Source organism: Oncorhynchus keta, unplaced genomic scaffold (assembly GCF_023373465.1).
Source record: "Oncorhynchus keta strain PuntledgeMale-10-30-2019 unplaced genomic scaffold, Oket_V2 Un_contig_7428_pilon_pilon, whole genome shotgun sequence".
Classification (NCBI taxonomy): Eukaryota; Metazoa; Chordata; class Actinopteri; order Salmoniformes; family Salmonidae; genus Oncorhynchus; species Oncorhynchus keta.
Genome location: NW_026289455.1, coordinates 1 through 12018, shown reverse-complemented (window position 1 = coordinate 12018; position 12018 = coordinate 1). Strand labels below are relative to the sequence as shown.

At 47.5% G+C, this 12018-nt stretch overlaps 1 protein-coding gene across 1 annotated transcript; it reads left to right on the top strand.

The window, feature by feature from the left end:
- Positions 1-97: 97 nt before the first annotated feature.
- LOC127926320 (insulin-like growth factor 1 receptor) lies at positions 98-8887 on the top strand (the record flags this gene model as incomplete). The annotated part of the gene is made up of 4 exons (XM_052511746.1): positions 98-211; positions 535-673; positions 8225-8392; positions 8642-8887. Coding segments are annotated over 4 exons (633 nt in total), but the record flags the coding sequence as incomplete, so codon positions are not given.
- Between the last annotated feature and the right edge of the window lie 3131 nt (positions 8888-12018).

Below are 12018 nucleotides of genomic sequence, written 5' to 3'. Positions count from 1 at the left end.
GGGTGTAGGGGTTGGGGTAGGGGTTAGGGTGAGAGGGGTTAGGGTGGAGGGTTAGGGTGGAGGGGTTCTACTGTCGCCTCTCAAGCCCTGGACCCAGTATGCCATCTACGTCAAGGCCATCACTCTGGTGGCAGAGGATAGACACATCCTGGGAGCCAAGAGTGAAGTAGTCTACATCAGAACCAGCCCCTCAGGTAAAGGACAGGTGGAGGTTAGGGGTAGATGGGTTAGGGAGAGTTGTGAGGGTTAGGTGTAGGGTTAGGGTGGAGGGGTTAGGGTGGATGTTAGGTGTAGGGCAGGGTGGAGGGGTTAGGTGTGGTAGGGTGATGGGTTAGGGTGTAGCAGGGGTTAGGGTGGAGGGGTTAGGGTGAGGGATAGGGGAGGGGTTAGGGTTGGGGTAGGGGGTGAGTGAGGGACGTAGGTGAGAGGTGAGTAGGGTAGGTAGGGGTTGGGTGGAGGGGTTAGGGTGGAGGTTGGGTGGATGGGGTTAGGGGTGGGGTGAGGGTTGGGTGGAGGTTAGGGTGGAGGGGTTAGGGTGGAGGGTTCTACCTGTCACCTCTCAAGCCCTGGACCCAGTATGCCATCTACGTCAAGGCCATCACTCTGGTGGCAGAGGATAGACACATCCTGGGAGCCAAGAGTGAAGTAGTCTACATCAGAACCAGCCCCTCAGGTAAAGGACAGAGGGTGGAGGGTTAGGTGTAGGGTTAGGGTGTAGGGGTTAGGGGTGGTAGGGTTAGGGTGGAGGGTTAGGTGGAGGGGTTAGGGTAGGAGGGGTTAGGGTGGAGGGGTTAGGGTGGAGGGTTAGGGAGGGGTTAGGGTGGAGGTAGTAGGGGTTAGGGTGGAGGGGTTAGGGTGGAGGGGTTAGGGTGGAGGGGTTAGGGTGGAGGGGTTCTACTGTCACCTCTCAAGCCCTGGACCCAGTATGCCATCTACGTCAAGGCCATCACTCTGGTGGCAGAGGATAGACACATCCTGGGAGCCAAGAGTGAAGTAGTCTACATCAGAACCAGCCCCTCAGGTAAAGGACAGGGGTGGAGGGGTTAGGGTGGAGGGGTTAGGGTGTAGGGGTTAGGGTGGAGGGGTTAGGGTGGAGGGGTTAGGGTGGAGGGTTAGGGTGTAGGGGTTAGGTGTAGGGGTTAGGGTGTAGGGGTTAGGGTGGAGGGTTAGGGTGGAGGTTGGGGTGGAGGGTTAGGTTGGAGGGGTTGGGGTGGAGGGGTTGGGGTGGAGGGGTTGGGTGGAGGGTTAGGGTGGGGTTAGGGTGGAGGGGTTAGGGTGGAGGTGGAGGGTTAGGGTGGAGGGGTTAGGGTGAGAGGGTTAGGGTGGAGGGGTGGAGGGTTGGGTGGAGGGGGTTAGAGTGGAGGGGGTCAGGGTGTAGGGTGGAGGGTTAGGGTGTTAGGGGTTAGACATCCTGGGAGCCAAGAGTGAAGTAGTCTACATCAGAGCCAGCCCCTCAGGTAAAGGACAGGGGGAGGGGTTGGGGTGTAGGTGTTAGGGTGGAGGGGTTAGGGTGGAGGGTTAGGAGTGGAGGGGTTAGGGTGGAGAGGGTTAGGGTGGAGGGGTTAGGGTGGAGGGTTAGGGTGGAGGTGGAGGGGTTAGGGTGGAGGGTTAGGGTGGAGGGTTAGGGTGGAGGGTTAGGGTGGAGGGTTGGGGTGTAGGGGTTAGGGTGGAGGTGGAGGGTTAGGGTGGAGGGGTTAGGGTGGAGGGTTAGGGTGTAGGGGTTAGGGAGTAGGGTTAGACATCCTGGGAGCCAAGAGTGAAGTAGTCTACATCAGAACCAGCCCCTCAGGTAAAGGACAGGGGTGGAGGGGTTAGGGTGGAGGGGTTAGGGTGTAGGGGTTAGGTGTAGGGGTTAGGGTGGAGGGTTAGAGCATCCTGGGAGCCAAGAGTGAAGTAGTCTACATCAGAACCAGCCCCTCAGGTAAAGGACAGGGGTGGAGGGGTTAGGGTGGAGGGGTTAGGGTGTAGGGGTTAGGGTGGAGGGGTTAGGGTGGAGGGGTTAGGGTGGAGGGGGTTAGGGTGGAGGTGGAGGTTAGGGTGTACGGGTTAGGGTGTAGGGGTTAGGGTGTAGGGTGTAGGGGTTAGGGTGTAGGGGTTAGGGTGGAGGGTTAGGGTGGAGGGGTTAGGGTGGAGGGGTTAGGGTGTAGGGTTAGGGTGTAGGGGTTAGGGTGGAGGGTTAGGGTGTAGGGGTTAGGGTGTAGGGGTTAGGGTGGAGGTGGAGGGTTAGGGTGGAGGTTAGGGTGGAGGGGTTAGGGTGGAGGGGTTAGGGTGGAGGGTTAGGGAGTAGGGGTTAGGGTGTAGGGGTTAGGGTGGAGGGGTTAGGGTGGAGGGGTTAGGGTGTAGGGGTTAGGGTGTAGGTGTAGGGGGTTAGGTGTGTAGGGGTTAGGGTGTAGGGGTTAGGGTGGAGGGGTTAGGGTGGAGGGTTAGGGTGGGGTTAGGGTGGAGGGGTTAGGGTGTAGGGGTTAGGGTGGAGGGTAGTGAGGGTAGGGTGAGGTAAGGTAGGGGTTAGGGTGGAGGGGTTAGGGTGGAGGGTTAGGGTGGAGGGGTTAGGGTGGAGGGTTAGGGTGGAGGTGTAGGGGTTAGGGTGGAGGGTGTAGGGGTTAGGGTGGAGGGGTTAGGGTGGAGGGGTTAGGGTGGAGGGTTGGGGTGTAGGGGTTGGGGTGTAGGGGTTGGGGGTGTAGGGGTTAGGGTGTAGGGGTTGGGGTGTAGGGGTTAGGGTGTAGGGGTTAGGGTGGAGGGTTGAGGGTGGAGGTGTATGGGTTAGGGTGGAGGGGTTAGGGTGGAGGGGTTAGGGTTGGGGTGTAGGGGTTAGGGTGGAGGTGTAGGGGGTGTAGGGGTTAGGGTGGAGGGTTAGGGTGTAGGGGTTGGGGTTGGGGTGTAGGTGTTAGGGTGTAGGGTGTAGGGGTTAGGGTGGAGGGGTTAGGGTGGAGGTGTAGGGGTTAGGGTGGAGGGTGTAGGGGTTAGGGTGTAGGGGTTAGGGTGGAGGGGTTAGGGTGTAGGGGTTAGGGTGTAGGGGTTTGGGTGTAGGGGTTGGGGTGTAGGGGTTGGGGTGTAGGGGGTTGGAGGTGTAGGGGTTAGGGTGGAGGGGTTGTGGGTGGAGGTGTATGGGTTAGGGTGGAGGGGTTAGGGTGGAGGGGTTAGGGGTTAGGGTGGAGGGGTTAGGGTGTAGGGGTTAGGGGTGTAGGGGTTAGGGTGGAGGGGTTGGGTGTAGGGGTTGGGGTTATTGATTAAGAACAGACCTGATGTATAATATGGGGGGTTGGGTAGCAGAGCTCTAGGAAGTACTGTCACAAGGTCCAGTTACCATCTGTAGAGCCGTCCATGTCCCTGGATGTGAGAACTGTTATAATCTGTTTCCTGTAGAGCCGTCCATGTCCCTGGATGTGAGAACTGTTATAATATAATCTGTTTCCTGTAGAGCCGTCCATGTCCCTGGATGTGAGAACTGTTATAATATAATCTGTTTCCTGTAGAGCCGTCCATGTCCCTGGATGTGAGAACTGTTATAATATAATCTGTTTCCTGTAGAGCCGTCCATGTCCCTGGATGTGAGAACTGTTATAATATAATCTGTTTCCTGTAGAAACCGTCCATGTCCCTGGATGGCAGAACTGTTATAATATAATCTATTTCCTGTAGAGCCGTCCATGTCCCTGATGTGAGAACTGTTATAATATAATCTGTTTCCTGTAGAGCCGTCCATGCCCCTAGATGTGAAACTGTTATAATATAATCTGTTTCCTGTAGAAACGTCCCATGTCCCTGGATGAGAACTGTTATAATATAATCTGTTTCCTGGAAACGTCCATGTCCCTGGATGTGAGAACTGTTATAATATAATCTGTTTCCTGTAGAAACCGTCCATGTCCCTGGATGTGAAACTTTTATAATATAATCTGTTTCCCTGTAAACGTCCATGCCCCTAGATGTGAGAACTGTTATAATATAATCTGTTTCCCTGTAGAAACCGTCCATGTCCTGGATATGAAACTGTTATAATATAATCTGTTTCCTGTAGAAACGTCCATGTCCCTGGGTGAAACTGTTATAATATAATCTGTTTCCTGTAGAAATCCCATGTCCTAGATGTGAGAACTGTTATAATCTGTTTCCTGTAGAAACCGTCCATGTCCCTAGATGTGAAACTGTTATAATCTGTTTCCTGTAAAACCGTCCATGTCCTAGATGTGAGAACTGTTATAATATAATCTGTTTCCTGTAGAAACCCATCCATGTCCCTGAATGTGAGAACTGTTATAATCTGTTTCCCTGTGAAGCCGTCCATGCCTCTGTTATAATATAATCTGTTTCCTGTAGAAACCCGTCCATACCCCTGGATGTGAAACTGTTATAATATAATCTGTTCCTGTAGAAACGTCCATGTCCCTGAATGTGAGAACTGTTATAACTATAATCTATTTCCTGTAGAGCCATCCATGCCCCTAGATGCGAAACTGTTATAATCTGTTTCCTGTAGAGCCGTCCCATGTCCCTAGATGTGAGCTGTTATAACTATAATCTGTTTCCTGTAGAGCCGTCCATGTCCCTGGATGTGAGAACTGTTATAATATAATCTGTTTCCTGTAGAGCCGTCCATGCCCCTGGATGTGAGAACTGTTATAATATAATCTGTTTCCTGTAGAGCCGTCCATGTCCCTGGATGTGAGAACTGTTATAATATAATCTGTTTCCTGTAGAGCCGTCCATGTCCCTGGATGTGATAACTGTTATAATATAATCTGTTTCCTGTAGAGCCGTCCATGTCCCTGGATGTGAGAACTGTTATAATCTGTTTCCTGTAGAGCCGTCCATGTCCCTGGATGTGAGAACTGTTATAATATAATCTGTTTCCTGTAGAGCCGTCCATGTCCCTGGGTGTGAGAACTGTTATAATATAATCTGTTTCCTGTAGAGCCGTCCATGTCCCTGGATGTGAGAACTGTTATAATATAATCTGTTTCCTGTAGAGCCGTCCATGTCCCTGGATGTGAGAACTGTTATAATATAATCTGTTTCCTGTAGAGCCGTCCATGCCCCTAGATGTGAGAACTGTTATAATATAATCTGTTTCCTGTAGAGCCGTCCATGTCCCTGGGTGTGAGAACTGTTATAATATAATCTGTTTCCTGTAGAGCCGTCCATGCCCCTGGATGTGAGAACTGTTATAATCTGTTTCCTGTAGAGCCGTCCATGCCCCTGGATGTGAGAACTGTTATAATATAATCTGTTTCCTGTAGAGCCGTCCATGCCCCTGGATGTGTGAACTGTTATAATATAATCTGTTTCCTGTAGAGCCGTCCATGCCCCTAGATGTGAGAACTGTTATAATATAATCTGTTTCCTGTAGAGCCGTCCATGTCCCTGGATGTGAGAACTGTTATAATCTGTTTCCTGTAGAGCCGTCCATGTCCCTGGATGTGAGAACTGTTATAATCTGTTTCCTGTAGAGCCGTCCATGTCCCTGGATGTGAGAACTGTTATAATATAATCTGTTTCCTGTAGAGCCGTCCATGTCCCTGGATGTGAGAACTGTTATAATATAATCTGTTTCCTGTAGAGCCGTCCATGTCCCTGGATGTGAGAACTGTTATAATCTGTTTCCTGTAGAGCCGTCCATGTCCCTGGATGTGAGAACTGTTATAATATAATCTGTTTCCTGTAGAGCCGTCCATGTCCCTGGATGTGAGAACTGTTATAATATAATCTGTTTCCTGTAGAGCCGTCCATGTCCCTGGATGTGAGAACTGTTATAATCTGTTTCCTGTAGAGCCGTCCATGTCCCTGGATGTGAGAACTGTTATAATATAATCTGTTTCCTGTAGAGCCGTCCATGTCCCTGGATGTGAGAACTGTTATAATATAATCTGTTTCCTGTAGAGCCGTCCATGTCCCTGGATGTGAGAACTGTTATAATATAATCTGTTTCCTGTAGAGCCGTCCATGTCCCTGGATGTGATAACTGTTATAATATAATCTGTTTCCTGTAGAGCCGTCCATGCCCCTGGATGTGAGAACTGTTATAATATAATCTGTTTCCTGTAGAGCCGTCCATGTCCCTGGATGTGAGAACTGTTATAATATAATCTGTTTCCTGTAGAGCCGTCCATGTCCCTGGATGTGAGAACTGTTATAATCTGTTTCCTGTAGAGCCGTCCATGCCCCTGGATGTGAGAACTGTTATAATATAATCTGTTTCCTGTAGAGCCGTCCATGTCCCTGGATGTGAGAACTGTTATAATATAATCTGTTTCCTGTAGAGCCGTCCATGTCCCTGGATGTGAGAACTGTTATAATATAATCTGTTTCCTGTAGAGCCGTCCATGTCCCTGGATGTGAGAACTGTTATAATATAATCTGTTTCCTGTAGAGCCGTCCATGCCCCTGGATGTGAGAACTGTTATAATATAATCTGTTTCCTGTAGAGCCGTCCATGCCCCTGGATGTGAGAACTGTTATAATATAATCTGTTTCCTGTAGAGCCGTCCATGTCCCTGGATGTGAGAACTGTTATAATATAATCTGTTTCCTGTAGAGCCGTCCATGCCCCTGGATGTGAGAACTGTTATAATCTGTTTCCTGTAGAGCCGTCCATGCCCCTGGATGTGAGAACTGTAATATAATCTGTTTCCTGTAGAGCCGTCCATGTCCCTGGATGTGAGAACTGTTATAATCTGTTTCCTGTAGAGCCGTCCATGTCCCTGGATGTGAGAACTGTTATAATATAATCTGTTTCCTGTAGAGCCGTCCATGTCCCTGGATGTGAGAACTGTTATAATATAATCTGTTTCCTGTAGAGCCGTCCATGTCCCTGGATGTGAGAACTGTTATAATATAATCTGTTTCCTGTAGAGCCGTCCATGTCCCTGGATGTGAGAACTGTTATAATATAATCTGTTTCCTGTAGAGCCGTCCATGTCCCTGGGTGTGAGAACTGTTATAATATAATCTGTTTCCTGTAGAGCCGTCCATGTCCCTGGATGTGAGAACTGTTATAATATAATCTGTTTCCTGTAGAGCTGTCCATGTCCCTGGATGTGAGAACTGTTATAATATAATCTGTTTCCTGTAGAGCCGTCCATGCCCCTGGATGTGAGAACTGTTATAATATAATCTGTTTCCTGTAGAGCCGTCCATGCCCCTGGATGTGAGAACTGTTATAATATAATCTGTTTCCTGTAGAGCCGTCCATGCCCCTGGATGTGAGAACTGTTATAATATAATCTGTTTCCTGTAGAGCCGTCCATGTCCCTGGATGTGAGAACTGTTATAATATAATCTGTTTCCTGTAGAGCCGTCCATGTCCCTGGATGTGAGAACTGTTATAATATAATCTGTTTCCTGTAGAGCCGTCCATGCCCCTGGATGTGAGAACTGTTATAATATAATCTGTTTCCTGTAGAGCCGTCCATGTCCCTGGATGTGAGAACTGTTATAATATAATCTGTTTCCTGTAGAGCCGTCCATGTCCCTGGATGTGAGAACTGTTATAATATAATCTGTTTCCTGTAGAGCCGTCCATGTCCCTGGATGTGAGAACTGTTATAATATAATCTGTTTCCTGTAGAGCCGTCCATGCCCCTGGATGTGAGAACTGTTATAATATAATCTGTTTCCTGTAGAGCCGTCCATGTCCCTGGATGTGAGAACTGTTATAATATAATCTGTTTCCTGTAGAGCCGTCCATGCCCCTGGATGTGAGAACTGTTATAATATAATCTGTTTCCTGTAGAGCCGTCCATGCCCCTGGATGTGAGAACTGTTATAATATAATCTGTTTCCTGTAGAGCCGTCCATGCCCCTGGATGTGAGAACTGTTATAATATAATCTGTTTCCTGTAGAGCCGTCCATGTCCCTGGATGTGAGAACTGTTATAATATAATCTGTTTCCTGTAGAGCCGTCCATGTCCCTGGATGTGAGAACTGTTATAATATAATCTGTTTCCTGTAGAGCCGTCCATGTCCCTGGATGTGAGAACTGTTATAATATAATCTGTTTCCTGTAGAGCCGTCCATGTCCCTGGATGTGAGAACTGTTATAATATAATCTGTTTCCTGTAGAGCCGTCCATGCCCCTGGATGTGAGAACTGTTATAATATAATCTGTTTCCTGTAGAGCCGTCCATGCCCCTGGATGTGAGAACTGTTATAATATAATCTGTTTCCTGTAGAGCCGTCCATGCCCCTGGATGTGAGAACTGTTATAATATAATCTGTTTCCTGTAGAGCCGTCCATGCCCCTGGATGTGAGAACATACTCTAACTCCTCTACCAACCTGGTGGTCCGCTGGTCTCCCCCTGCCTCCCCCAACGGGAACCACACCTATTACCTGGTCCGCTGGCAGCAACAGGCTGAAGACAGAGAGCTATACCAACACAACTACTGCTCGAAAGGTCACTACCCTGACCCCTCCACACTGACCCCTTTACCCTGACCCCTCCACCCTAACCCCTCCACCCTGACCCCTCCACCCTGACCCCTCCACCCTGACCCCTCCACCCTGACCCCTCCACCCTGACCCCTCCACCCTGACCCCTCTACCCTGACCCCTCCACCCTGACCCCTCCACCCTGACCCCTCCACCCTAACCCCTCCACCCTAACCCCTCCACCCTAACCCCTCCTCTCTCCGTCTCTCCTCAGAACTGAAGATCCCGGTCCGTATAGCTGCTACCGGGTTGACTGACATGGAGGAGGACCTGAAGCCTACTAAACCAGACGTTGGTGGGGGGGACAAGGGGCCGTGCTGTCCCTGTCCTAAATCTGTCGGAGACCTGGAGGCAGAGGCAGCTGACGCTTCATACAGAAAAGTCTTTGAGAACTTTTTACACAACTCTATCTTTACCCCCAGGTAAGCAGATCACAGGCCGTAACACACACCTGGGGAGGATCCAGTAGGACACAACCTAAATCTTCTGAAATGGAAAACAAATATGAGCCGTCTTGTTGAACAAATGGCCATTTATACTGAACAACTATTACTAGTGTAACTAAACAACAATATAAACAACTATTACTAGTGTAACTAAACAACAATATGAACAACTATTACTAGTGTAACTGAACAACAATATAAACAACTATTACTAGTGTAACTGAACAACAATATAAACAACTATTACTAGTGTAACTAAACAACAATATAAACGACTATTACTAGTGTAACTAAACAACAATATAAACAACTATTACTAGTGTAACTAAACAACAATATAAACGACTATTACTAGTGTAACTGAACAACAATATAAACAACTATTACTAGTGTAACTAAACAACAATATAAACAACTATTACTAGTGTAACTGAACAACAATATAAACGACTATTACTAGTGTAACTAAACAACAATATAAACAACTATTACTAGTGTAACTAAACAACAATATAAACAACTATTACTAGTGTAACTAAACAACAATATAAACAACTATTACTAGTATAACTAAACAACAATATAAACAACTATTACTAGTGTAACTAAACAACAATATAAACAACTATTACTAGTGTAACTAAACAACAATATAAACGACTATTACTAGTGTAACTAAACAACAATATAAACAACTATTACTAGTGTAACTAAACAACAATATAAACGACTATTACTAGTGTAACTAAACAACAATATAAACAACTATTACTAGTGTAACTAAACAACAATATAAACAACTATTACTAGTGTAACTAAACAACAATATAAACAACTATTACTAGTGTAACTAAACAACAATATAAACAACTATTACTAGTGTAACTAAACAACAATATAAACAACTATTACTAGTGTAACTAAACAACAATATAAACAACTATTACTAGTGTAACTAAACAACAATATAAACAACTCTTACTAGTATAACTAAACAACAATATAAACAACTATTACTAGTGTAACTAAACAACAATATAAACAACTATTACTAGTGTAACTAAACAACAATATAAACGACTATTACTAGTGTAACTAAACAACAATATAAACAACTATTACTAGTGTAACTAAACAACAATATAAACGACTATTACTAGTGTAACTAAACAACAATATAAACAACTATTACTAGTGTAACTAAACAACAATATAAACAACTATTACTAGTGTAACTAAACAACAATATAAACAACTATTACTAGTGTAACTAAACAACAATATAAACAACTATTACTAGTGTAACTAAACAACAATATAAACAACTATTACTAGTGTAACTAAACAACAATATAAACAACTATTACTAGTGTAACTAAACAACAATATAAACAACTATTACTAGTGTAACTAAACAACAATATAAACAACTATTACTAGTGTAACTGAACAACAATATAAACAACTATTACTAGTGTAACTAAACAACAATATAAACGACTATTACTAGTGTAACTGAACAACAATATAAACAACTATTACTAGTGTAACTAAACAACAATATAAACGACTATTACTAGTGTAACTAAACAACAATATAAACGACTATTACTAGTGTAACTGAACAACAATATAAACAACTATTACTAGTGTAACTAAACAACAATATAAACGACTATTACTAGTGTAACTGAACAACAATATAAACAACTATTACTAGTGTAACTAAACAACAATATAAACGACTATTACTAGTGTAACTAAACAACAATATAAACGACTATTACTAGTGTAACTGAACAACAATATAAACAACTATTACTAGTGTAACTAAACAACAATATAAACGACTATTACTAGTGTAACTAAACAACAATATAAACGACTATTACTAGTGTAACTAAACAACAATATAAACGCCACACATAAGGTGTTGGTCATGAGCTGAAATAAAAGATCCCAGAAATGCTCCATACTCACAAACAGCTTATTCCTCTCAAATTCTGTGCACAAATATGTTTAAATCCCTGTTAGTGAGCATTTCTCCTTTGCCAAGATAATCCATCTACCTGACAGGTGTGGCATATCAAGAAGCTGATTAAATATCATTAAATATCACGCAGTACGGTTGACTGGCGTGGAACCCGGTTACTGAGATTTAACGGGATTATTTTTCCTTGCATAAATAACTCAGAAACCGGTTAATTCTAATAAATTATTGAAATGAACTGTTAAATTATATGTGATGACTAAATCTGGTTTCTCTACAGCCTCTGGATGATGAATCAATGCTCAGGGTGGGGGCGGACGGCCCGTCTCAGGGTGGGGCGGACGGCCCGTCTCAAGGTGTGGGACGTGACGGCCCGTCTCAGGGTGGGGCGGACGGCCCGTCTCAGGAGTGGGGACGGACGGCCCGTCTCAGGGTGGGGGCGGACGGCCCGTCTCAGGGTGGGGGACGGACGGCCCGTCTCAGGGTGGGGGCGGACGGCCGGTCTCAGGGTGGGGAGCGGACGGCCGGTCTCAGGGTGGGGGGCGGACGGCCCGTCTCAGGGTGGGGGGCGGACGGCCCGTCTCAGGGTGGGGGGCGGACGGCCCGTCTCAGGGTGGGGGGCGGACGGCCCGTCTCAGGGTGGGGGGCGGACGGCCCGTCTCAGGAGTGGGGGCGGACGGCCCGTCTCAGGGTGGGGACGGACGGCCCGTCTCAGGGGGTGGGGGCGGACGGCCGGTCTCAGGGTGGGGGCGGACGGCCGGTCTCAGGGTGGGGCGGACGGCCCGTCTCAGGGTGGGGCGGACGGCCCGTCTCAGGGGTGGGGCGGACGGCCCGCCTCAGGAGTGGGGGCGGACGGCCCGTCTCAGGGTGTGGGGCGGACGGCCCGTCTCAGGGACGGGGGATGGACGGCCCGTCTCAGGGTGGGGGCGGACGGCCCGCCTCAGGGTGGGGCGGACGGCCCGGTCTCCAGGGTGGGGGCGGACGGCCCGTCTCAGGGTGGGGCGGACGGCCCCGTCTCAGGGTGGGGCGGACGGCCCGTCTCAGGGTAGGGCGGACGGCCCGTCTCAGGGTGGGGACGGACGGCCCGTCTCAGGGTGGGGGACGGACGGCCCGGCCTCAGGGGTGGGGGCGGACGCGGCCCGCGTCTCAGGGTGG